We start from the raw sequence: 27,281 nt of genomic DNA, 5'->3' as shown, positions 1-27,281 counted from the left end.
AACGTGTAAACAACGCGTATTCTATGCGTAAACAACACGTATTCCACTGTAAACAACGCGTAAACAACACGTTCTAGACGCGTTAAAATTCGTGCGTTTTTGATCCTAACGGCCTTCCATACACCACCCAATTTTTGTATCCGCGCGTACTTTATATGATTAGTTGTAGAGTTATGATAAAGGCTTAACAAATATTATCACATACACATAAAACTCCATATATGCGTGTGTTCTGATTACTATTCCTAACTGAAAACATCAACTACATTCAGTACAAATCGTGGCAGAAAAGTTCAATCCTCGTGTGCATTTTCATCAGTTTTACACCTGCACATTCAAATGTCTCTTTGTCCTCAGAATCTCGTGATCAAGGCCAACACAGCAATCTGGAAAACAGACACGCTCATCGCACATCTCAAGACGGATCTGAGAATGGATAGGCTCTGTCAAAACAACGTGAACCAATGATTAATCACACAGTGAATTGTGTGAGTCCAGTAAGGGAATGTGCCACCTGGTGGTCAGAAAGGTGACGCGCTGTTTTCATTAAACTCCTCACCATGTGACGTAAGTCTGCCGGTTTATGTTTTTTTTTGTCACTGATGCTGAAGAGTCCACTCCTTTCTTTCAGTTCCCCGGCAAGAGCTGAGGAGACATTAACAGCCCTGACGTCCTCGTTAGTGGCACCATTAAAACTAAATTTCATATTTCCCGAGTGCAGTTGTGAGGTGATGTGGAGTGTGCGGAGACTGATGAACGAGCCTCGATATCAACTGTGTGACAACTATCTACACAACACATCAACCACACCGACGGAAAGATGCAGGTATGGACGTCTAATCTGTTTTAACGGCTTTTAATGGCATTGTTAAGTTACAGTTAAACGTTTAAGAAGAGTGCATATACTGTTTTGCATGACCGATGCGCTTAAACGTGCCCAGTATGAACAGAACTGATATTTACGGGCGCAGAGTTAAGTATGATATGGATAGATACTCGCTATGTTTGGTTTCCGTAAAGGCTTTTTCTTTGGGTTACGTTACGTTGATTAACTTATGTGGGTGATGTGAATATTAAGGATAATAGCTTCTATTACAGCGCAGACAGTGGTTTTGCATCTGCTTTGTGTCGCATCATTATCTACGCCTCTTTTTCTCATTCTCAGTTTTAACTCCAAATGATTGCCTCAGTTATTAAAGTGATTTTGCAGCTGAGATGTCACACTTTCTATGGTTAAATGTGAGGCTGAAGATGTGATTTTCGAGTGGATGTGAATGATGCTGTGAAGAGCACCTGTGCATTGCATCAACAGGCTCCACAGCCCACAGGGACTGGAGTTGGGATAGCTGCATGCATGGCTTTTTATGCTTAAAATGCGAGTTTAGATTAACAGTTAATGATGTAATTTTCTTCTGAATTGAGTGTTTCACATTTCATGAGTTACTGTGTTTGATGTCATATTTTTCCACTCAGATTTTTCCCTCCTCAATATTTTTCCCCTCATTAAGCTGTTCGTTAACAGTAACACAGTTGTACCTTTTCGGTCTTATAGCTAACTGAATTGTAGAACTGTATAAACACAATGTAAATTTAGTATAAGATTAATTTCTGTGGTTCAGGCAGGCTGATGTTGTTAAAGTTGATGCAATGAAAATTTTAATGCATGTTAAATTTAATGTGTCTGGCTTCTGGTGTCACTGGCTTCCAGCAATTTTTAGCTGTATAAAACATCTCATTTTGCTGCTTGATATTGCAGACTGGTGTGTCTTAACCATAATATCTTAATTACAAACAAACTGGTTTGTAGTGCAAACAGCTTTACCATTTACTACACTTTGTTATTCTTCTTGTTATTTCCTTACAGTGGAATCAATAATCATTTTGCCCCACAAGCTCATTTGTATCTACCTCCACTTTTGAGTTTGATGCCCACATTTCAACATCCAATCAAGAACTGGCAGACAGAATCAAATCCCGCCTTACTTTTTTGTTTGTTTTTTAATAGTCCGCTACACTCAGAAGTACATCACAATTCATAAGAAAAGATCTGTCACTAATTCCATTTCATTGTCACTTTAATATTATAGCATAGCTGTGAAAACCTGCAGCCTTGTGCCCATAGCATAATAAAAGCCATGCTGATATTCAGCTCAACAGCAATCATACTTGTGTAATGTTGTTTAAATATTTTTTCCACTGATCCCTTTTCCCCCCATCTAAATCTATTTCATGATTAACCCTTTTGTGTCATTTAACAGATTCAATTGAAGTGAATTGATTGCGCTTAGCTGGACGGAGAATAGAGGAGTTATTAAAGTACTTGTGACTCAAGTTCCCTTGAGGCAATTTACTTTCGTGTCCATCACCCCCGTGAAAATTGATGCGTGGAGGTGCGATTGGAAGATTGCTGTCGCTATGTGTGATTACACCCGAGGCAGTCAGCCTTCACACGTTTCCAGCATGGGAAAGTTGTATATCTCTTCCAAAAAAAAAAAAAAAAAAAAAATTAAAGAAAAAACAAGAGAGAGAGAAAATAAATTATTTAATTATATATATATATATTATATATATATATATATATATATATATATATATATATATATTATATATATATTCTATTTTAGGCAATATTCTGTACAGTCTACATTACATTAACTTAAAATTATGGCAACTAATTACATAAAACTCTTTTTAGAATTCAGTATCAATCAGATCAGCTCCTTAAATGTAAGTAATCCTGCAAATAGATCAAATAAAACAAATAGTTGAGTTAAACAAATGCAGTTAATTAGAATTAAAACAAATATCAATCTTATTAGTGCTAAATAACAATTTGTAATTGTAACAATAATTTATTCAGATTACATAACTGAAGATTTCTTTATATTTTACAGATTTTATCCATCTCATTTATTTATGAGAAATGTATGAGTGACTAAGAGCAAAGCCTTTGTTGTCTGTTGACCACATCACATAAACACACTACACAAACACTCATAAAAATAAAAACCATTGATTTAATATGTTAAAGACCTCACAGACGACAACACTTGCTACATGAAACATGACAAGGGTAACAATCAAATATTTGTTCATTAGTGAAAAAAATCCATTCTGGCAACAGATTACTTAACATGACAAAATAAATAAATAAATAATAATAAACAAAAACAACAGAAATTTAAACAGTCACACAATGCAATCATAATTATTCATACTCTAGTGCATACCGGGAGGACAGTAAATGGGTCTGAACCACAAAACTATTGTTTAAAACTGGATTGTGAGCAAAAGGAACATTTAGACAAGCCAATTCCTGGTGGCTTATTCAAAATTTGGTCAATTCAAGATGGCTTATTCAAATTTGGTCAATTTATTACAATCAGTGAATGATTATGCTCATTAGTTGTTGGTAAAAATTAGTAGCTATTATTTCAGTCTGCTTTATATTCTGTTCAACTTTGGTTAAATAAAAAAAAACTTCTGTTAAATACCATTTACGTATTATATTTTCATGAAATCTACAGAAGCACAGAATCAGTTACAGCCTGCACGATTGCAACTTGACTGAAGAATCATTGAAGGGGTTTTTAAAGGAGTGTTGTAGATCACTGTTTCTAGTGTTGCACTCCTTAAGAGAATTGATTTTTGGGTCAGTTGTTTGATAGCTGCTGTAGCCAACTTCTCTGACTGATGATCCATTCAAGTCATGTCTGAAAGATTGTATTTATGAGTTGAATGATCATGAACAAAATTGCAAATTTGTAATTACATGTGTAAAACTCTGAACATTCTTTAAGCCCCCAATTTCGAATTTGGGGACATGTCACTGAGAAAATATACCAGATTCAAAGGGTGCAGCATCTGTATTGACGGAAAATTTGTTTGTACAAAATATGACATTATTGTACAACTACAATAGGATATATAGCGATTCAATTATCAGCAGCTTCATAAATAATAAAAAAAAAGCAATAGCACATCATATTGGATCAATATAGTACCATATTGATCCAACAAAAGAACACGTCATAATTACAACTTCCCAACTCATAAATACAAACTTCCCAGGGGGAACTGAATGCACCATAACATTACATTGCCCCTGTCCATGGTGCTGAACTCTGCAGTTTGTTTCTTTTACAGATGTGATGATGCTTCTGCTGTACTAGACTGTACCTGCAATTTGAGGATTGTAATGTGAGTCCAGGTGCAGTCCCATCATTTTATGCTGGTGGAGAGGAGCGAGATGCTTCACTCGGCTGCCATGACAACAGGACTTATCTTTGTTAGCTGGCTCTTGTATACGAGCGCACGGGGCAATCCCATTGTGTCGGTGCCAGAGGGTGGGGAGAAAGAACGCTTGGAGCGCGTTCTGACCCAGGCCAAGGAGGGCACGCTGAGCACCGGTGCAAAGCAGCGTCTGGAGGAGCTGAGTAATCTTGAACTGGAGGGGATCAAGGGTGGGAACAAATCCAGTTCTAGCAGGACCAGGCCCAACTTGAGTTCATTAAGACGAGGGTCCAAACTTCAAGGCAAGACCCTCGAAGCCTGGAGTGAGCAAGAATCGCTCAAGCAAACCGAAGAGCCACCAACGGAAGAGGCCATCATCTCTCTGGATGCGATCGATGAGTATGCGTACCCCGATTATAGGGGGAAAGGTTGCATGGACGAAACAGGGTTTGTGTTCGCCATTGGGGAGAAATTCACCCCGGGACCCTCCACCTGCCCATGCTTGTGCACAGATGAAGGTCCTCTGTGCGCCCAACCAGAGTGTCCAAAACTTCACCCTCGTTGTCTGCGCGTCGACACCAGCCAGTGCTGCCCGCAGTGCAAAGAGAAGAAAAACTACTGTGAATTTCGAGGAAAAATCTACTCGTCTCTGGAGGAGTTTAAGGTTAGCCCAACACATTAAGTACTTCATTATCCATACCCCAGCTTTAACTTGGTTTATTCCTCACTTTTATCTGTATTCAACAGTGTCAGGAGTGCCAGAGTGACCTTTATTTTATCTTTACTTCTATGAATCTCTATTCATTATTGAGTGGAATTGAATTTTTGTGGTCCAGTGGAGTTTTCTGTCCAGTTGAAGAAATCTAATGTGTGCACATCATGTCTTGATTATATATTGATTCCAGCAAGCCAAAAATGAGATTTCAAAATTGCACATTTTTTTATTTTTAATCCATCACTCTTCCTCAGCCCCAGTCTTTCCCCAGGGAGGAGGCTCACAACAAGATAAAATATTGTTTTTCCTGAATTTTCTGCTCTGAAAGTGTGAAGAGTTCAATTATTATGCGAAACTAATGGTGACTTATCTTGCTTAGGCTGTTATGTAAGAAAAGACGACAGGCCTTTTTTCCCTGTAAGGCCCTATTATGATGCTCTCTAATTTTGCCTTTAGTGAAAAACGCATGTCATCAGTTTCAGAGTTAGCAGCAGGTGTACAAATGATTCTTTTTGAACTGCGTGTCTCGCCCCACAGTGTAGCCAAAGCTATTAGCTGCTTCTACAGCTTATGCTCTTGATTCAATTTGCATTGGTTCCTCCTCCTGTGTCACTGGAGTCCTTATCCAAAACACCTGAGCTTTATGGCGAGCAGTGAGATTTATTAATGCAGAAGTCAGCATAAGCGCTTTTCACAAAGAGTGGTAATGACCAAGCGCTGAATTTATTGGTTCTGCTCAGCCGCACCTAATGCATATGCAGACTGCAAAGGTAACAATTAAACCCTCAGCAGAACGAAATGAGTCTCCGGTATCATATCTGTTTAGCCCCACAATGCGAGCCTCTCAGGGGGAGCTGCCGAATGAATCCATGCTCGCCTCTGTTGAACTTTTCAATTTTAGAAACCCCCTGTGAATTTTTATTTTATTTTCAATCACAATTGGAGGTGACACGTTGTCCTCTCTTTGATTCGTTGAAGATTGTCTCAGGAGATACTGTGTGCAGAAGGGTCTTTTTACAGAAATGCTAATGCCAGAAAAGTCTTTTGTATTTTATGCTTGAAAGCAGAGAAGCAGACTATCAACTATCAAACTGATAGTTATGATAGTTGATATATACAGTGTGTGATTTCGAAGACATCTGTAGAGTCACACGAATGCTTGAGAAATCCACTGTGTGACAGAAAGACTCTGAATTTATCACATGAATACAGTTCGGCTCAGGTACATAAAATGCATGTGACTGTTTCTTCAACTATGGGCACTTTGGGTGCAGTGGATTTTTAAAAATTAAACCCTTTTTGTACTTGCTACTTGATTTAATTTGATCTTCTTCTCAAAATTCACTGAACCATAATTTCCACCACATCTGAAATCACCATTCATGAAAATAATGGTGGTGGAAATGTCATTTTAAACATTAATGGAATAAAATGGCAGACTCTTTCCTCTACTAAGGCTAATTTCATAGCTAGCATTTTGTATCGTAGATACAGACATCTAAAACTACTTCCAGATTTTTTGCAGACTTTGACAGAATGCAACTGTTAAAAATATTGGGTAACACTTTACTTAAAGCCTTTATGTATAATGCATTATAAAAGTAGTTTTAATGCATAAATTATGCCTTGTAATACATTGGCTGCATCCGTAAACCTAGGCAGCTCACTTGCTGCCTCGCTGCCTTATCAGGCAGTGACTTTGCAGGGAGTGAAACGGTTTAATGATCTACAATAAAATAGAACAAGTTTTGGTGATAAATAAACGGAAATTTAATTATTATAATACTGAATGGAACACACAGGATTGTGGGATATCAAAGGCAGCGAAAGATACATCTACGCTGCCTAGCCTGCATTCAAAAATCGATCAGATGAAGGTATCTCATGAGACAGGAAGTGAAGCTAGCTAACTTTGGATTTGGATGTGCCTTGGTCCCTCCCGACCTTGGAATGTGTCCTCTGAAGGCAGCATTTTTCAGTTTTCGGATGCAGCCCAGAAAATACTTATCAAATCTTTGTTACACTGTGCATTTTATATTCAGTTTTAATTATTTACGACAAGCTATAATGTATTACAAAACACATTATGATCAATTGTAATGCATTATACCCTTAAATAACAATTTATAATGCATTATACATAAAGGCTTTAAATAAAGTGTTACCAAATATTCTGTTGACCAGTGATATAATCCTGGACTTTGAAGGTTTTCTTCAAACACTGAGTAAATTATTAGTGGCAAATTTGTTGTTTGTGATGGAATATATGCTAAAGCTGAGGAAGAGTCATTAAGTATGTAAAATTTTATATATACAAATCATTGGTAACATTTTACAGTAAGGTCCCATTAGTTGACATCAGTTCATTAAAACTAACGTTAACAATGAGTTAACGAGTTCAGTGATTGTAATAGTATAACGAAGGCCACTACAGAAGGTTGTGTTTCTCGTCTACCTGTGTTTCCAGGTGTCTCCATGCGAGAAGTGCCGTTGTGAGCCCAGTGGAGAGGTTCTGTGTTCAGTGTCAGCTTGCCCACAGACCGAGTGTGTTGATCCGGAATATGAGCCTGACCAGTGCTGCCCAGTGTGTAAGAGCGGTAAGTGGTCGTGTTCTTCCAGCCTTTCTCTCTTTCTCTGTTATTCCTCCTCATACCTCTCAAACCGCCAACCCCTGAACCGCAGAACCCCTGCTGTGTCCCCCAGGAGCAAGAGAGAGGTAGGTTAGAATCGCTTCTGTAAAATGACCACAGAGACTTCTGTCCACTTCACCCAATTACCATACCATGAAGAAAATTCACAGAAAGCATGCACAGAGCCGCAGAACCCACCGCCTCTCATATGGCCTACGTGTGCATCCATCTTATTGTTCTATAACAGCCAGTTTACTTCAGTGAGGTGATGCAAACCCGAGGAGATCATATTTGTCTGCAGGCCTTTGTTTAAGATAGTTGCCGGCATGCATTATTCAGACAGCAATAGCACTAATGAATCTGCAAAGTTGCTCTGCTTGTTTCCAGGAGGTGAGGTGATTAGCACAGGCAGGTGTTTCGGTTGCAGTCTGCTTTCTCCAGCCCTAGGGCACAGATGATTAAACTTTTACACATGTTTTTTTTCCTCCATTTGGCTGCAAATACAGAAGTATAAGGTACATAAAAGTATAAGGTGTTCCTGTGGCTCAGTGGTAGAGCATTGCGTCAGCAGTGCAAAAGGTTGTGGGTTCAATTCCCAGGGAACACACTTGCTGGTAAAAATAAATGTATAGCCTGAATGCACTGTAAGTCGCTTTGGATAAAAGCGTCTGCTAAATGCATAAATGTAAATGTATAAATGTACTCCCTCATCAAAGCGCCCGCTGCAGAGACGGAAGTATTTTCAAAGCCACTCTACATGAAAAGCACCCTTGCACGGCAGCCTTTTTTTGCTCTGTTACAAAATCTAGTGAGCTGCCTACAGAAGCAGCATTTTAAGAGATGTTCGGTGCACTCCTGACAAGGAGACTGTTCCATAAGGAATCTGAGATATCTTCTTTTGGATGAATTCTTAGGCAGAACATTACGTGCATACTTTGCAGAGAAGGCAATCCTATAAGGCCATGTGTTGAAACAAAACAAAACAAATCCAAGATGTTGGACAAGGTGCTGATTATCAGTTATTGATTTTCAAAATGTTCATTCGGTATGGAAAAGTTATTTATAAAATGGTAACGATTTCCCTCATATTATTTCATGTATTGACTATCATGAACAACTAATAATGAACAACAATTGGTTGGTTGGTACAGTGTTTTTGGCTGTATTTAGGCGGTATTTATTTGATACACTGTACAAAAATACTGCAAAATCAGTAATATTGCGAAATATTATTACTAATTAATTGTTACTTATTGTCTGTGCTGCTTAATATTTTTGAGGAAACCATATTTTAAAATCAGGATTATTTGATGAATAGAAAGTTCAAAAGAACAGCATTTGTTTGAAATAACTTTTAACAACTTGTCTTTACTGCCACTTTTGATTTTATGTACATACTTGTCGAATAAAAGTATTAACTTTTTACCAAAAAAAAAAAAAAAAAAAATCTCAAAACTTTTAAATGGTTGCTTTGTATAGTATTGATCATTGTATTGATCACTCAAAATACATGGGCTAATATTAATTTATACATTAAAAAAAAAACAGAAATATGTATGAAATATGCTACTTTCTGTCCTGTTTTAATTATTGTAAATCAGTTACTCACACTGGTGTGGTGCCACTTATATATAGTTGGCACAGCGTCTTCTTTTAGTTTCAGTCTTTCAAAAAATCCCGCATCGAATTGTGCCTTGTTTGTAAAAGAATCCACAATAAAATGAAGTGAACAAAGGACCACGTTCTTACTGATGTGGTCTGGCACTTCATTAAAAATAAAGTTCATCAAATAAAGTTCGGTTTCTGCATAGACCTGCGTTTGCTGCTCTTGTCATTTATCTACTACACGTGTGAATCGGTGGGCGGGGCTAAACAGGCAGCAATGTAGAAGCAGGCGTTGATATTCTTCTGTGAAGGCTGTGTTTAGCATCACTATTACATCATAAAGCGGTACATTCCACAAGCTGTCGTTTTGGCAGGTTGGCTTCAATATAAGCTGTTTTTAGATTAACAAGAAAGTTTTGAGTTCTGATACTTACATGATGTTTTTATAGCACAGTGACCTGTTATATATAAAATGAATGATTTTATTGTAGTATTGTGCTGTTAGTATACTGTAGCAGTATGTGTTAATGAAATCAATTGAAAGTTGAATGAGGAGTGTTACTTGTGTGATGACAGTTTAGATGCTGCCTATGTAGACAACAGACAGCGAGGCACTCACTAGGTTTCTGAACAGAACTTTTGTCTGCCTTGTGCGTGCTGTTGTTCTCTTCTTGGCCAGAGGACTGTTTTTCAGGCTGGGGGAAGAAAGAAAAGCGGTGACCTTGGGTTAGTGTGTGAGTGTTCCGTGATTGGAACACATTACAATGTCTTGGGAGAAGTTTTCTGAATCAGTGTGGGTTATATAGAGCTGTTTGAGATGCTTTTAGACAGCATGTCAAAAACTGTTGCTTCTTGTGTATGCCTGGATCTTGATCTAATATGGCACCAGCAGCCACGCTGCCTCCTTCAGCAGAAAAGAAATGATGACTTGGTAAATGGATCTCTGACTCGGCAGCTAAAATCTCGGCATAGTGTGGACAATAGGGGGAAGGGTGATGTGGGGCAATTATTTTAAAGAGCACACATGTTTAAATGAATCATCTTGGCATTTGCTGAGATGCTGCCAAGACTCCCAGATCCAATATCTCAGTTGGTGTTTGGCTGTGAGATGGAATCCAAGGAACAAAAGCAGGCCAATTTCATCAAGTCGTACCGTGGTGAATTCAAACAGTTTTACAAATGTATGTGCACACTCAAGCAGTCAAGCTGTGTGGTTTTATGATGGATTGGAAACATTTTTGCTCAACGCACAAGATTACAGCCGCCTAGTGATTTCACGGCGTGCCGTAATACCGTGGCTCGTCTCGGCTTCGTCGCGCTTGCCAGGTAGTCTGCAATTTGATTTCATCTCGGAATTGTTTCGATAGATAAAATCACTCTAATATTGTGTTTGTGTTTCCTGTGGTTCCTCCGCATGTCTTGTGGGGGTGGATCACAGAGAGACGCGAGTGCAATGGGTGGCACCTCTGAGGCTTTTGCTGTGAATGTCTGAGGTACAAAGACTCCTGCACAGATGCAGTGCAAGAAGCAGCCAGATGCTCTGACCCCATGAGATTTGCACTCTTCAAAAAGTAAGACTTCAAAGCTTTGCGCGGTGACACCGTAGGATGGGTGCAGGCTGTGACAGCTAGTTCTAACACGGCATCTGATGAGGATGATAATCACATACACAAACTTAGCGTTTCACTGGAGAACACCAAGGAGGCCACTGGCTTTTTTTTTTAACGACTGACACTGGACCCCTTTGGAAGTACACGATTTCAAGTCGGGCATAGTCACTTCTGAAGGGCCAGTCATTTGAGCCAGAAATGTCAATATTGATCACTCTGGAGCCAAAACCACATTATGCCAATGTTGATGAGCTAATAGCACCGCAAGAATGCCAGGCTTGTGCTCTGTTAAAAATTCCTGAACAATTTTAATTTTAATTCAAATTTGAAATTAAGGAAGAAGAATTCAAATTAGTTCAAATAATTGTATGTTTTGACTTGAAAAGAAATGATTATCAAGACCAGCTTTGAATGATGGCTTGTTAAAGCCATATTTGGAAATTTGAAAAACAAAACAAAACAAAAAACTTTTTTAGTTTTGAATATATTTTTTTTTATATATATATAAGATTTGTTATATTTGACTTTGTTGTTTGTTTTTGAAGATTTACAGATGGATGTTCAAGGGTTTGAGTCCATAAGATTTTTTAATTTTTTGAAAGGAACTAATACTTTTATTTAATTAATCAAAAGACAATAAAGACATTTACAATGTTACAAAAAATTAATTTTAAATAAATGTTTCTAAATAAAAAGTTTCTTTTGAACTTCCTTTTTATCAAGAATCCTGAAATGTATCACGATTTCCACAAAAATATTAAGCACAGCTGGTTTCAACCTTGATCATAATAAGAAAATGATGTGTATATATTAAAATGATTTCTGAAGGATCATATGACACTGGAGACCGAAGTAATGGCTGCTGAAAATTCAGCTTTGCATCACAGGAATAAATTACATTTTAAAATATATTAAATAGAAAACAACTCTTTTAAATTGTAATAGTAATTCAGAATATAACTGTTTTTACTGTATTTTTAATCAAATAAATGCAGTCTTGGTGAACATAAGTTATGTCTTTTAAACATCTGACTGTCCACAAATGTTAATGGTTGGATGGATGGGCAGTTCAATAGAAAATATCCTAAGCGGTGATGTCAAAAGTAACAAATGGATATAAATCCAGTTTACATCATTAAGAGAAAAAAAAATATGGCACAATAAAACACTGATATATTAGAGCTATATAAGTTTCATTCATCAGAATGCACAGCTGATTTCAAATGGCTTACTGGAAAAAAAAAAATGCTTCTTAGCATCAGTTAATGTAAGGGTAATGTAATGTAATTGATACAAGCAGGGGCTAAAGGAGCATTGCTAACCAGCTAAAACTTGACCCCTTGCTCAAAACAAAACTTTTTCAACTTTCTGTGTAAGTGACTTGTCCAATAAATCAGAAGGAGAATGATTATTTAATTGGTACCATTAAGAGTCAATTACCATCTGATTGACTGCGCCTTTGAATGAAAGACCGGCCCTCTGAGAAAAATGTGGTGTCTAAGGGATGAAATGATAATAGCTGCAATAGAAATGGAGGCTGTCGTCTTCATTTTGGTTGGCAGACTTGACACTGAATGGGGAAGCAGTGAGGAGAATCGATTTCTAAATGGGTTGCAAGCATTTCTCTCATAATCATAATCTTGTGCTCGGTTCACGCTCACCATGGCATACCCAGCAGGGGCTACAAAAGCCTCCCCCTCCGACTGTTTTAGCTCAGGTCACAGAAAGCATACAGTTCAAAAGACGTAAATGCTTGTAATTTGTTCGGTCATTAGAAAGCCTCATCACTGAGCTGATTCATCTGTGGCCAGCAGCTTGCAGAAAATGCAGAAAACAGTGCAAGGCCACCTACATCTTCAAGGCCGTGGTGCACATTTCAATCCTATTAGCCACAGTTTCAATAATTTTAAGTGGTTGTTAACACGTGAAAAGCACAAAGGGTGCATAAAGCAGTCACGAGGGCTGATATCTCTATTTGTTGCTCATGAAGAGCAGAGGTAAGCACCTCTTTCTTAGCTGCTGAATGAAGTATTATGTTACCGTGCAGAGCGCTGCCTGGGTGTGTTGTTGGAGGAGTATGCTGGGAGACACTTGAGGAAGTGCCATGGGGGGAGATGAAAGTGAACGCTATTGCTAATATCCACCCCAGGCAGTTGTTCATGAATATCAAAGAACATCTGTGAGGAGCTGCAATGTTGGGACTCAAAAAGAACGGGGTGAAAAAAAACCATCCCGATTCAGTCATAGCACTCCCGCGCTCTTTTCTCTCACTGAGGGACTGTCAGTAAATAAGAAACTTGGCATTGAGTGATTCTTTTGAGTGCTTTTTGCTGCTTTAAGATTCATAGAGAAAGCTGTATCAATATCACAAACTCCCAACGATGTAAGACCCTCTTTTAGGTAAGGATAAATGTGCTTTTATAAGAACTTTTTGTGTGATAATTAAAACAGCATCAACTGGTCATATAATCATTAATCACATGCAATTAGTTACTATAAAGCTTCCCATAACTGCCTAGGTGCTGTGAATAAATCAGTGTTTTTAAACAAACAAGTGAGCAAATCTTTAAAGTGTACAAATAGTTCTCTTTTACTTTCATGTACTGGCTCTGACAATGAATATTTTTTTCGTTCACTGAAGTATCTCCTTTTAAAAAGCATAACACTTTTCCTTCTTTCAAAGGCTCATGGAACGACTCAAATTGGTACTGAACGAGTCATCGTAGGTGTGTTGTCTTTGAACTTAAAGGGATAGTTTACCAAAAAATTTACATTCTGTCATTAATTATTCATTCTCATGTCATTCCAAACCCATTAGACCATCATTCGTCTTTGTAACACAAATTAAGATATTTTAGATGAAGCTACGGGAATACATTTTGTGCACAAAGAAAACAAAAATAAATTTATTCAACAATTTCTTCTCTTCTGTGTAAGCCATAGTATGCATTGTGGTATTCTTGTAAAAAATAGTCTTGTTGCTTCATAAAATTATGGTTAAACCACTGATGTCACATGGACTATTTTTTACAATGTCTTTACTAGCTTTCTGGGCCTTAAAAGTTTCAGTTGCATTGCTTCTATGCAGGGTCAGAAAGCTTTTGGATTTCATCAAAAATATCTTAATTTATGTTAGAAGATGAACGAAGGTCTTGCGAGTTTGGAACGACATGAGGGTGAGGAATTAATCACAGAATTTTCATTTTTGGGTGAAATTTCCCTTTAAATGTCCTCCGAAGGCAGTGGAGAAGGAAATTTACCCACCAGTAATTGCTCATCACTCCAACCTGAAAGAATTTTGCATAAAAGTTAAAACTGCAACATGTTACAAGGTGGCCATGTCTGTTTGGTTGCGAATGTGAATCAGTTGCAAGTTTCACAGCAAAGACAGAAAGGGGGTGAAGATTTTTGAATAAATAAATGATCAATGACCATGCATTGTAAAATTATGCTAACACCTACTGGTATATGGATTTAATCAGCTGAAAGAATCTGTGAACAAATCAGTGAATTAATTTGAACAAATCTTTTTAGGGAACTCAAAAGAGAGTCTTTGAGGTGAATCAAAATATCTACTAATACCTTGCATGTGTTACAAACAGGAGGAGATGCTTTTTATTTCCCTGTAGCCCTTTCCTTTTTGTCAACCTCCTCTCATGTGGGCCATCGCCTTGGCAACATACAGGGAAACAAGCCCTCTTCTAGAAGGGCTCAGACACTGGGGTCACTGCTAATCTGAGGAGGTTGCAATAAACATTTCAAGCATGAGCCGAAAGCCCTGAAAATCCACGTTGCTGAGAGGAAAAGGGATCACTTGCATTTTCTAAAAAAAAAAGAAAGAAAAAATTGGAGGGAGAAATATTCATGGGGGCTTAAGAGAGGGCCCAGAAATCACTTTCAGGCCTCAGCTCATCTCAAATACTTCTTCTTTTTCTTTCTTCCTCTGGAGAAATATGTTCGCCCGGATTTGTTGCGCTGATGGTTTTATCCGTTTGTAATGGGGCTTGATTCTCTGCGATACTGAAGGGAAGAAGTAGAGGACAGTGATTTTATATGCACAGCACCTCCAGCTCTCTGTACATTCTCCTGAAACACTATTTTTCCAGTCTTTTATGCCCTGGAGATGCGGGAAAGTAGGAGAACAGGATTTAAAAAGCAAACCGCACAGATAGAAGTATGGATTTAACAGATGTCTGAAATCAAAATGCCATGCATTTATGTTAAAGGCATCTTTCTCCTACATGAAAGCTCAACAACTTAGAAAGAATCCTGGGGCCGGTTGCACCAGCTGTGTGTATGTTACAGCTAAGCCTAGTTTTGATGCAAAGTAACAGCATGCACACTAATAAAATATTTTCGCATTGCACCATTAAACTTGAAATTTTGAACTCTATATAAACTAAATATTTACAGAAGGAGTAGTGGCTGTAATGAAATAGCAAACTGACTTAATTGCATAATACTTCAATTCTTTAGACATGGCAATGTTGACATTGACACTAATTTACATATTAAGAGAGAGAACATTATGTGAATAAATTACTTGGTTAGTGGCTCTTCAACACAAACCCGACCTAAACAGCACCCCTCTGTGTACATTGGTCTGTGTTGTGCATGTCTAATAAAATCATTGATGATAATTTTTTTTTTTTAAATTGCTGACCAACGGATTCTCTGCAATGAATGGGTGCCGTCAGTCCAAACAGCTGATAAAAACATCACAATAATACACATGTATTGCTGGTCAGTTTAACCTAAAATCTGTATCGTGTTTTTACTGTTTCATGATTTATCATGTTTTTTCCCCTGCCTGTGCCATCAGAATGCATGAAACAGTTGCAGAATCACTGCATTTTAACCACGATCCAAACAAACATGCTATATGTAGTATGAACAGTTGATGTAAACTAGATTTGCAAATTCACTCTGTGACAGCAGGTGGTGCTTATAGAACAGCATTGATACAGTGTTTCCTTGCTTACTACTTTAAACAAAGTAGTGCTGCTATTTTAAATACTACATTCATATGCATTAATGGATATTAGATGAAAAACAATAACATCGTAATTTTTCTGAAGACAGTCAGTCCCCCTCAGAGATACATAAACCCTCACCCCAATTCAGTATTTAGGATTTTCTTCCAATATTTCATGCTTTGTTAACGGCCGTTTACAGTTCATGCCCAGTTAAAGAATTAGTTGTGTGTTATTAGTTAGCACTATCCACAAGTAATACACATGACTCCAGTCAATCTGTTATCATCTTGTGAAGTGAACAGCTGCATGTTTGTGAGAAACTCCAATATCATTAAAACATTTTAAATTTAACCAGTTGCTTCTGGCCAAAAAAAAAAAAAAAAAAAGTCCACAAGTCATAATAATGTGTCCTTAACAAACTCATCTATGTCTTTGGAAGGCCTGAGGGTGAGAACATTTTCAGCAAATTTTCATTTTCAGTATGGAAAGCACTTTTGGTGCATTTTGTGTCAAAATTGGCTTTATATCACCCATATTATATCGGCCATATAAGCTATTCATTTAAGTAGCATCATATTTCAATGGTAATTTTTTATTTACCTTTTTTTTTTTTATTTGAGGCAAAATAAGTTCAAGGGTCAGGGATATGCTGATAATTAAGAATAAACTGAAATTCACTACATTCAGATCACATATTTGACAGTTATTGGATCACTGAGGGTAAACTTCATTATTCCACTTTGCATTATTTTAAGAACATATGACCTGCTACAGTAGCTATTATTTCTTAAGAACAAATGGTGCAATCAAATAAAGTAGTTTCTAAGCCCCTAGCCTGTACTTTATGTTCCATTTTCAGTAAGAACTACTGTAACAAACGGCTGGTGCAACACTACCCTGGTCCATACGGCATAGCGTGTGACTTATAATGAGAATGTTGAAATTGTTCATTAATGTTTTAGTGAAGTCCATCCACTGGCACTTCCAGAATAAGATATACACCTTCAAATCTGTGTATACCTTCTACATTCATCCCAGCCCAGCCATCATTTCCACAAAAGTAAGTAAATTTAGTGGCATTTATAATGCATACGTACTAAAGAACTGCATTAGAGGTCTTTCCTCTTTACTTATTCTCAGAGCAGTGTGAGCTATGATCCCGGCTCTTTCAGAGAGCATCAGCTCTAATGAGCTTTAAAAGATCATGTCATTTTCAGGATCCAAGCTTTCCCTCCTCCTCCTTTGCTTTTTATCTCAATTACCACTGTACCATGGGGAATGCAATTCATCTCTGAATGGACCAAAGTCTTTAATGGTGCTCTCTCTTGAATTTAGCCTCTACAGCAGTGCTTTGATAGGCGGCGAGGATAAGGGTCTGCTCAGCATGATTAAACACTCCTCTCCGCTGCCAAAAATGCAGCATGCGTACTGCTCCACTGCTGTTTTGTTTGTTGCTGTGTACCCAACCCGTTTATCTTCCTCCCGATCCTCTTCGTCCTCCTTTTTCAACTTTCTCTACCCCCTCTCTCTGTGTACCAATGATCACATATAATGTGACAATACATAATCATGTTCTGTTATGCAACAGTTAAACATACATGGCAGCAGTATTAACACAAATATAGTACAGAGCCATAGGGTGATCTGAGATATAACCCATCACGATGAATCAGCTGTGCCAGCTGCTTTTACTTCCACAGTCTTGATATTTGGGGGCAGGAATCTGAAGTGTTTGCTCTGAAATTATTATAAATATGGATTGGATGACATCTTGACAGCATTGGCCAAATATTCAAGATGATTGATGTGCCCGCATTCTTTTTATGTAGTCGTCCATCTCCTATGATAATGTCTTTTAGAGGCTGAATACCAATTCATCCTTGTTTGGGAGATGTAAAAAAGGGATAAATGGAAGCTGCGCCTAGGTAGCATTTCTATTTAATGGCATAGTTATTGTATTAATTTTGTTAGTTTGACAAAGACATTAATATCTTTTTGTGGTTTTTTATTTTTTATTTCTAACCTGAGACTTAAAATTTTAATTCTAAACCTAACTACATCCACCAAATTCAGTATAGTCCTGTAGCCTATTCCGGCAGTTTCTCATTGCTGAAGAGTACTATAACTTCCACTGAAAAATTCTGACTGAAAAATAAAAGCCATTTTACACAGCATGTTCTCGGTTTATTATCAATGGAATGGAGGCAGCCGGAGCTTTCCAAGCTCGTTCGCAAGTACCCTGCTGGTGTGCACACTGCACATGATCATATTTTTCATCTTCTCATGGCTGCTGCATACTAATAATGCATTTAGCTCTTATATGTACAGTAGTTCCCAGAAGAATAGCCATATATGTACAAAATCTATTCCTTGATTTTCTATATAGTGGCAATCACTAGGGAGTAGTGAATGAGTGAGTAATTTTGGACAGCAAAGGTTCACACCCAATCAGCGCTTGGCATTAACTTTTTTGTACACCAACCACTGTGGCTTGTGGTTTTCCAAAGTTACTAGCCACAAATGGAAAATTATGGTTTATATGAATAAAGTTGATTATGGCATGCTAAAATATGACATGACTTACAAGACATGATTTACAATTTAGTTACAGCTTTTCACAAAACCAAAACATTTTATAAAATGATAAACATTTTAGCCTTTAAACCATTTTTTAAGAAAAGGGATGAGTCAAAAGTATCAATTATTAGGCTATATTAATTTTTAACAAAGCAGTTGTTCCAATTTTTAGAAGGCATGGCTTTGTGGTTAACCCACCGGTTCACATTTACAACTGCGTGTTTGCTGCTTAAAAATATGGGTTAATTTTTACATTGGTCTGAACAAAAATAGCAGATGGGCTTATTGAAAATGCGCATTCATACGCTGCCAGTAGGTGGCACTTGTAGAAGAAAAGAATTATAATGGTTTCTCCAGTAACGGCTGTACACAAAGCAGTGCTGTATTCATAAGCTACAGTAAAGTATAGTATACTCTCTCTCTCTCTCTCTCTCTCTCTCTATATAAATATATATATATATATATATATATATATATATACAGGTGCATCTCAAAAAATAGAATGGCATGGAAAAGTTCATTTATTTCAGTAATTACACTCAAATTGTGAAACTCGTGTATTAAATAAATTCATTGCACACAGACTGAAGTAGTTTAAGTCTTTGGTTCTTTTAATTGTGATGATTTTGGCTCACATTTAACAAATCCCACCAATTCACTCTCTCAACAAATTAGAATATGTTGACATGTCAATCAGCTAATCAACTCAAAACACCTGCAAAGGTTTCCTGAGCCTTCAAAATGGTCTCTCAGTTTGGTTCACTAAGCTACACAATCATGGGGAAGACTGCTGATCTGACTGTTGTCCAGAAGACCCTTCACAAGGAGGGTAAGCCACAAACATTCATTGCCAAAGAAGCTGGCTGTTCACAGAGTGCTGTATCCAAGCATGTTAACAGAAAGTTGAGTGGAAGGAAAAAGTGTGGAAGAAAAAGATGCACAACCAACCGGGAAAACCGCAGCCTTATGAGGATTGTCAAGCAAAATCGATTCAAGAATCTGAGTGAACTTCACAAGGAATGGACTGAGGCTGGGGTCAAGGCATACAGACGTGTCAAGGAATTTGGCTACATTTGTCATATTCCTCTTGTTAAGCCACTCCTGAACCACAGACAATGTCAGAGGCGTCTCACCTGGGCTAAGGAGAAGAAGAAATGGACTGTTGCCCAATGGTCCAAAGTCCTCTTTTCAGATGAGACCAAGTTTTGTATTACATTTGGAAACCAAGGTCCTAGAGTCTGGAGGAAGGATGGAGAAGCACATAGCCCAAGTTGCTTGAAGTCCAGTGTTAAGTTTCCACAGACTGTGATGATTTGGGGTGCAATGTCATCTGCTGCTGTTGGTCCATTGTGTTTTTTGAAAACCAAAGTCACTGCACCCATTTACCAAGAAATTTTGGAGCACTACATGCTTCCTTCTGCTGACCAGCTTTTTGAAGATGCTGATTTAATTTTCCATTAGGATTTGGCGCCTGCCCACACTGCCAAAGCACCAAAAGTTGGTTAAATGACCATGGTGTTGGTGTGCTTGACTGGCCAGCAAACTCACCAGACCTGAACCCCAGAGAGAATCTATGGGGTATTGTCAAGAGGAAAATGAGAAACAAGAGACCAAAAACTGCAAATGAGCTGAAGGCCAGTGTCAAAGGAACCTGGGCTTCCATACCACCTCAGCAGTGCCACGAACTGATCACCTCCATGCCACGCCAAATTGAGGCAGTAATTTAAGCAAAAGGAGCCCCTACCAAGGATTGAGTACATGTACAGTAAATGAACATACTTCCCAGAAGGCCAACAATTCACTAAAAATGTTTTTTTTTTTCTTTATTGGTCTTATGAAGTATTCTAATTTGTTGAGATAGTAAATTGGTTGGTTTTTGTTAAATGTGAGCCAAAATCATTACAATTAAAAGAACCAAAGACTTAAACTACTTCAGTTTGTGTGCATTGAATTTATTTATTACACGAGTTTCACAATTTGAGTTGAATTACTGAAATAAATGAACTTTTCCACGACATTCTATTTTATTGAGATGCACCTGTATATATATATATATATATATATATATATATATATATATGTACATAAATATGTATATATATATATATGTATATATAGAGAGAGAGAGAGAGAGAGAGAGAGAGAGAGAGAGAGAGAGAGAGAGAGAGATACTTTATCAGGCATTACAGATAAGATGAACTGAAAATGCCATTGAATCTTTTCTGAAGATAGTCGGTTCCCTTCAGAGGTGCGTTCATTTAAAAACAGCTGAACCACGTTTTGAATGAAATGTGTAGCTTATATTTATTCAATGGAATCACAATCTTTTGAAGTTTAGCCCTCACATTAAGACATATATTCTTGTCTTTCTATCCCTAAATTTAAGATCTTGAAATTATAATAAAGACTTTTATGACTAAATTAAAGACTACAACTAAATTCAAGACTTTTAAGTTTGCATTCTGTTCTATGGAGAAAAATGTTTTATAAAGAAAAATTGTGACCCTGGACCACAAAACCAGGTTACCCAAATAAGGGTTAATTTTTTTTTTAAATTAAGATTTATACATCATCTGAAAGTTGAATAAATACGCTTTCCATTGATGTATGGTTTGTTAGGATAGGACGAGATATTTGGCCGAGATACAACATTTGAATATCTGGAATCTAAGGGTGCAAAAAAATAAAAAAATTGAGAAAATCACATTTAAAGTTATCCAAATGAAGTTCCTAGCAATGCATATTATTAATCAAAAATTAAGTTTTTAACGTAATTAACCATTGCAAATGCCCCTTACACTCATTACGCCATTACAATTATTCAAATCCTTACAATATCTTACTACATTATCTGGGGCTTGTCAATAAAGAGATAACGTGACAAAAACATAAGTTTTGCTAAAAAAGAACCTCAGCAATTTTGGAATCTCCATTGAAACCCAAATCTCAAAAGCGCTAATGACTACTCTTGTTTTACTCCTTTGTCTGTCTTTGCATATTTTGGAAAGTCTTCAAAATTTGGCTTGCAATTCTATATCAGAATCTGAATTTTTTCAGTTCAGCTTGCTACCATGCCCAAAACTCTTGCTATTGGTTGAGCTGGAAAGAGACTGACAGATATAAGCGGATCACTCTAAATGTTTTGATGGTTCCTGGGAGGCTTGTTTAGACATTTGGGGGAGATAAACCCATGAATAAACCCTACTTACAAAAGCCAATGAACAATAAACTAGGTTAAGACTATGTATTTTGACATAAACTTCACCTTTAGCTTTATTAGCTATCATTTACATGCAGCACATAATGCAATATTTACATATTCTAGCATGGGGCTGAAGCAGTATCATACCCTGTTTCACACCCCCAATCATTTATAAGGCAAATGAATGCAAAGCTTGCTACCAATCGTGTACTGTGTAAAATGCCATTAATTCCTGCTAGAGCTTTCAAGCTGTGTTCACCAAACTCAGCACAGTACTTCAGGCTGTTCTGACTTAGTAGGCTTTATTTATTTTTTTTCGAATTGATCAGACTTGATTGTCCTGTAGTGAAAAGCCTTCCATCCATACATTCATTTAAGCTTTAAACTATTAAAACATTTCAAGCAAGGTTTTGTCTAGCCAGTTTGTCATGAAAAATTGTCTTTTTTTAGATAGCTTATGCATCCGAATGTGACAAGCCATTTAGTGTTTGTCCTGATGAGTCATTTTAGACCTGCATGGTCCAGTGCATGATGTGGCATAGCAGTGCCAATCTATCATCCACTGGCTGTAGTTGGATGTTTTCTTTTTTGCTTTTGTTCATGGTCTTTTTGCCTTTACAGTAATAATAGGCCAGTTGAGACCAGACAGGAACGTGGATGGGTGTTTACTGACATGGGATGCATTCCTCATAAACACAACTGCTTTCTATGTGTCACATGCACATGCACATGCACAAGCCACTGTATGTGAATGCTGTTGCTTATAGCACCTATATTTTATACCATGTCTTTTTGTATTTCTATTTTCCAGTGTGTTGGTTTCATCAATAGCTATTTGCAGAAACCGGCTTTACTATTTTCTCTAGCCAGTCCTCAAAAGCATTAAAGCTGGATTCAGGTTTAAACATACATTTGAATAAATTTTTAACATTTTGAAAGAGCATTTGCGTAAGAGTAGTTAAAAATGTATGCAATGGAAGAGCTTTATAGATAAGCACACTAAAGGTTTGAGTCTGCACTTGCGGCTTGATAAATGTTTATGGTGCACCGAGAGCTCAGCAATTACTCCTCTATGAAGTTATGATACAGTCATGTTTTATGGAAGGCCTGATATTGAACTGTGCTCTACAGTGTGAAAATCTTTAGAGGTACTATTGTCTTATGAAACATTTAACACCATTGTGATAAAGACTGATTGCCATCTGTGGGTTCAGTAAGGAATGCTGTCAAGATGCCAAGACTGTCACAATCATGGACTTTAGTTTGGTCATTCACAGTCTTTTAGGCTATGTCCACATGAAGTCAGAGCTTTCCGTATCTGATCTTTTTTTTCCTCTCATCTCAAGAAATATCTGCGTCCACACAAAACCACAAAACCAACACAAAACGATGAAGTATACATGCCAAATCAGTATGTGGAGCTGTAATTCTGCCACAGAGATACACTAAAATGGAGAAGAAGACTTGGACTATGTGCATAAACCTTGTGCGCGGTATACAAACAAACATGGAACTTTATTGGCATAATGTTATGCGCAAAATTTATGCGCATACAGCTAAAAGCATCTCCGTGTGGACGGGGCCTTAGTTTGTTGGTCATTAGTTCCTGTTTCCTTTGTTTTAATTCCCGCTCCTCGTTTGTTATCATTTGTGTCCAGCTGTGTTTGATCTATCATCTTGTTTGTGTTGTCTGTATAAACCCTTCCCTCACTTTCAGTCGGTGTCTAGTCACCGTTATGCTATGTTGTTGTTTTTGCATCCTCTGTATGCTTGCCTTGTTGGATTATTCAGTAAACTTGAGGATATTAGAATTTATTCTTCTGCCTTCATCCTCTTGCCTGCAAGCAACCGTGACAAAGACGAAATGTCCCTGCCTCAATGAAGTGAGCTGCATTAGGGATCCACACTGCAACTAAAATTGTCACAAATGCGGCAAAAAATGTATAAGAATAATTTATAATCTATTCACAATTGGTGACAAGTGGGAATGCTTTGTGTGCATCAGTATTCAGTTTTGTCAGATACTATCTTGTGCATACTGTACCTGTGTTGAATGCCAATGAAAAATGACTCTTATGAACTGGTTGTTTGTAATGAATCATTTGAAATAACAGATTAAACAGTTTGAATCAGATTCAGTGAATCATTTAGAGCTAGTTCTGAGTTTACAAGTGGCTTCACTGAACTGCCAAGCATTTTTCATGTCCGATTCAAAATGAGCCAAGAATCATTAAACAGAAGCCGCATCTAGGTAGCATATCTCTCTATTGTTTTTTTTTTTTTTTTAATTAATCAGATACCATCTTGTGCATACCAGTGTTGAATGCCAATGAAAAAATGACTCTTATGAACTGGCTGTTTGTAATGAATCATTTGAAATAACAGATTCATCAGTTAACAGTTTAAATCAGATTCAGTGAATCATTTAGAGCTGTTACTGGGTTTCCAAGTGACTCCATCACTGAACTGCCAGACATTTTTCATGTCCAATTCAAAATTAACCAAGAATCATTAGTTGGAAGCTGCATCTAGGTAGAATATTTCTTCATTGGCTTATTCTTAATTAATCAGATATGATCTTGTGCATACCAGTGTTGAATACCAATTAAAAATGACTCTCATGAAGTGATTACTTCATATGAGGTATTTATAAAGATTCATGAAACAGACTGAACTGAACTGAGAGTCATTTTTCAAGTCAGATTTACAGTTAGATAATGGTTTAAGTTCTTCAGGCATACATTTGTCTCTTTACTGACTGATTGTTGTTTCACAACAGCATTTTGTTAAATAAATTAACAATGGTGTTCTAAAAAATGTTTTACCTTTTTTTTAACTAAATTATTTAATGAATTAAATTATTGGTTATTGATTAACTCAGTATTTGAATTTTGATGTTTATATGGCAGAAATATTATGATCAAATTTAGTAAATTTATACTAAATAAAACTAGAATAACACCCTGGATTTTATACCTTTATACAACATTGTTCCTTTGTCACATCTAAAGCAGAATGAACTGAAGCGTCTCTATCAAGCGATTTTATAATTTATCAACTGAAAAATCATTTGGCTCTTAAAGATTCAGTTCATCATTTCTTTGTTGGTCTGCAGCCTCGTACATGCAGAAAAAGAACTGACTTGGGTCATAGTATTGTGCTTAGATTGACTGCTAACTGACATGAGGTCAGTTGACATAATTTCAGCTTTATCCACGACAGTTACTGCCACTCAAATCCAGGGTTTGCAGTTATGTTGGCAGATCTCAACAGGCTTTTTCTTAATTTGATGCAACCTCTCCCATCTGTGCACAGGGCCAAACTGCTACGCGGACACAGCGGTGATCCCGGCCGGCCGAGAGGTTAAGATCAACGAATGTACCATCTGCTACTGCACGTACGAGGAGGGCACCTGGCATATCGAGCGGCAGGCCACCTGCAGCAAGAACGAGTGCCAGCCGAGCTAAGGCTCGAGACCCTCAGCCTTCACCCGGACAGCTGCGGAGATCTGGATCACCCGTCCCAGCTGTGGTCCGTATGGGCTCAGCACGGCAGCCCTGAGCCTCACACGCAGCCAAGACACCGGCATCGCGTGCAGATACATCCGTCGGTCATTTGTGACCGTTCATGACTGTGAACTCAGAGTGTCCTGTAGCATGCAGCGGACGGGGCTATTAACCTGGGAACAAGGCTAAGGGCCAGAGTGCGAAACGCTACTTTCCTCTCGCTACCACGGAGCCTCTGAGTTGGCATCGAGTCATGACGAGTGATGAGATTCATACGTTAGAGTTACATGTATAGTCTTAGGAGGCATGGGGTCGAATTCAACTATATTAATACTTCAAGTTTGTATTGAGATTTATAACCCATATAAAGGATATTTATTTATGTATGTGCTGGTTCAATGATTATGATTGGATTCAGATATCTGATTTACAGTGAAAAGATATTTTTTATAGCCACTGTATTTTGATATGCTGTAACGTTTTAATACCGGATCGACTTCAATCCGTCTTATTAGAATGTATAACGCACCTACAGCTGTCAGTGTGTCTGAAGGAAAGGCTCTGAAGGAGTGACACGTAACATCTAACACAACGTCAGGATAGTCAGCAGAGCAGAATGGATTCGGTCTTCATTCAAGGAAATCAAAAACGGAAAAAAAGCTGCTTGCCGATGTTTGCATTTATGTTAAGTCTCTATTGTGCTCTTATCTGAGGTCCGTTTTGCTAAGACGTGTTTCTATGTGTACGTGTTTTCATGTTTCAAATAAATCATTACACTGTGCACGTTTGTTTGTGAGTTAGACACTGATGTGAAGTCGACTGAGGTTAGTTACCATTTTTAAACACAGGGCCATGCTAGAAATGTCAAGTAAAAGCATGAAAATAGCACAGATTTCATTAGGAATACTGAACTAGGAGGAGTGTCCGATCGAGTGGCCGGTCCAATAACTGATGGTTTAAATTTAGCTGTGTCAATAAAGAGCTCCGTATTAGCATTTTGCTTTCAAGCCACTCAGCCCCAGGTCTTCTGTTCTTGCTGTCAGTATACTAAATTGTAGTGTAAATAGCACTGGGTGAAAAGCAGTGTTATTTTAGGATCAGCGACTGAATTAGTTGAATTAGTTGTTTTTGTATTTTCCATTTTTAATTTTAATTTGAAAGTTTGAATAATTTTGTTGTTTTAGTTTGTTTGGGAACACTTTATTTTAGGGACCAATTCTCACTATTAACTAGTTGCTTATTAGCATGCATATTACTTGCATATTGGCTGTTTATTAGTACTTAAAGAGCACATATTAATGCATGACCAAATTCTATATGCCTTAACCCTACCCAATACCTAAATATAACTACTAAAACAACCTGCTATCAATAAGCAACTAATAAGAAGTTCACAGAAGGAAAACTGTTAGTTAACAGTGAATATGTATTCTCTAATCTAAAGTGTTACTGTCTGTATAGATTTTAGTTTTTATTTCAGTTTGTTTTAGTTGTTTTAGTACATAAACTAAATGAAAATAAGAATTGTTGTGCATTTTCACTTCATGTTTGGTTTATTACATGCAAAGAAAATTATTATTATTATTTTTTTTTATGGATTTAGTAACCTATAATAACCCTGGTGAAAATCTCCTGTAGAATGACACATAAAATAATTAACACTGGGTAATATTAAAATTATGACTGGAGCCCTTGAAAATATGAAACTACAGTTGTTACATACAGCTGCAGCAATGTCTTCATAATCTAACCCTTTAAAATAAGTTTAGTTGGTATGACCTAGATTGCTTCTGAAATACAGGATATTTTTTGACTTGATTAAAGCCAGTTCATTTAGATGTTACCACATGAAGCACATTTTTAGGTTACCTGACAAAATGTTTTACAGTGAGAGCAGAAGTGTAAAAATACTGTGAATCTTACCCAGCTCGGATTTGCTTATTTTAATCAAACTCCCACCCTGGGGAAACTGTCTTGTTGAACTTCATCACTCTGAAGAAAGAACAGAAGCTAGAGAGATCCTCACAATTCTGGTGTTCATGTAAGGAAATGGGAAGGGACATCAACTGCATTGCAGCATTTCTCATTTCTGAGACCCTAGTGGAGATAAAATCAACAACATATTTTAAATACATAGGATTTTATTTTATGTTATTATAAACCTGTTCAAATGTGATGGTCATGTAGGATAATGATCACAGCTTATGTAGTTAGTACATGTATACTA

At 37.3% G+C, this 27,281-nt stretch overlaps 1 protein-coding gene across 1 annotated transcript; it reads left to right on the top strand.

Annotated features, from left to right (window-relative positions):
• The first annotated feature begins 283 nt into the window (after positions 1-283).
• On the top strand, positions 284-25,835 carry LOC109082752 (brorin-like). The gene is made up of 4 exons (XM_042736468.1): positions 284-826; positions 4,147-4,897; positions 7,416-7,545; positions 24,864-25,835. The coding sequence occupies exons 2-4, from the start codon at positions 4,229-4,231 to the stop codon at positions 25,013-25,015; spliced, it is 951 nt and encodes a 316-aa protein (XP_042592402.1). The 5' UTR covers positions 284-826; positions 4,147-4,228; the 3' UTR covers positions 25,016-25,835.
• The last annotated feature ends 1,446 nt before the right edge of the window (positions 25,836-27,281 follow it).

The sequence above is a fragment of the Cyprinus carpio genome, chromosome B13 (assembly GCF_018340385.1).
Source record: "Cyprinus carpio isolate SPL01 chromosome B13, ASM1834038v1, whole genome shotgun sequence".
In the NCBI taxonomy this organism is placed as follows: Eukaryota; Metazoa; Chordata; class Actinopteri; order Cypriniformes; family Cyprinidae; genus Cyprinus; species Cyprinus carpio.
The sequence above is the reverse complement of the archived record's forward strand: the minus strand, read 5'-3'. Positions and strand labels throughout refer to the sequence as shown.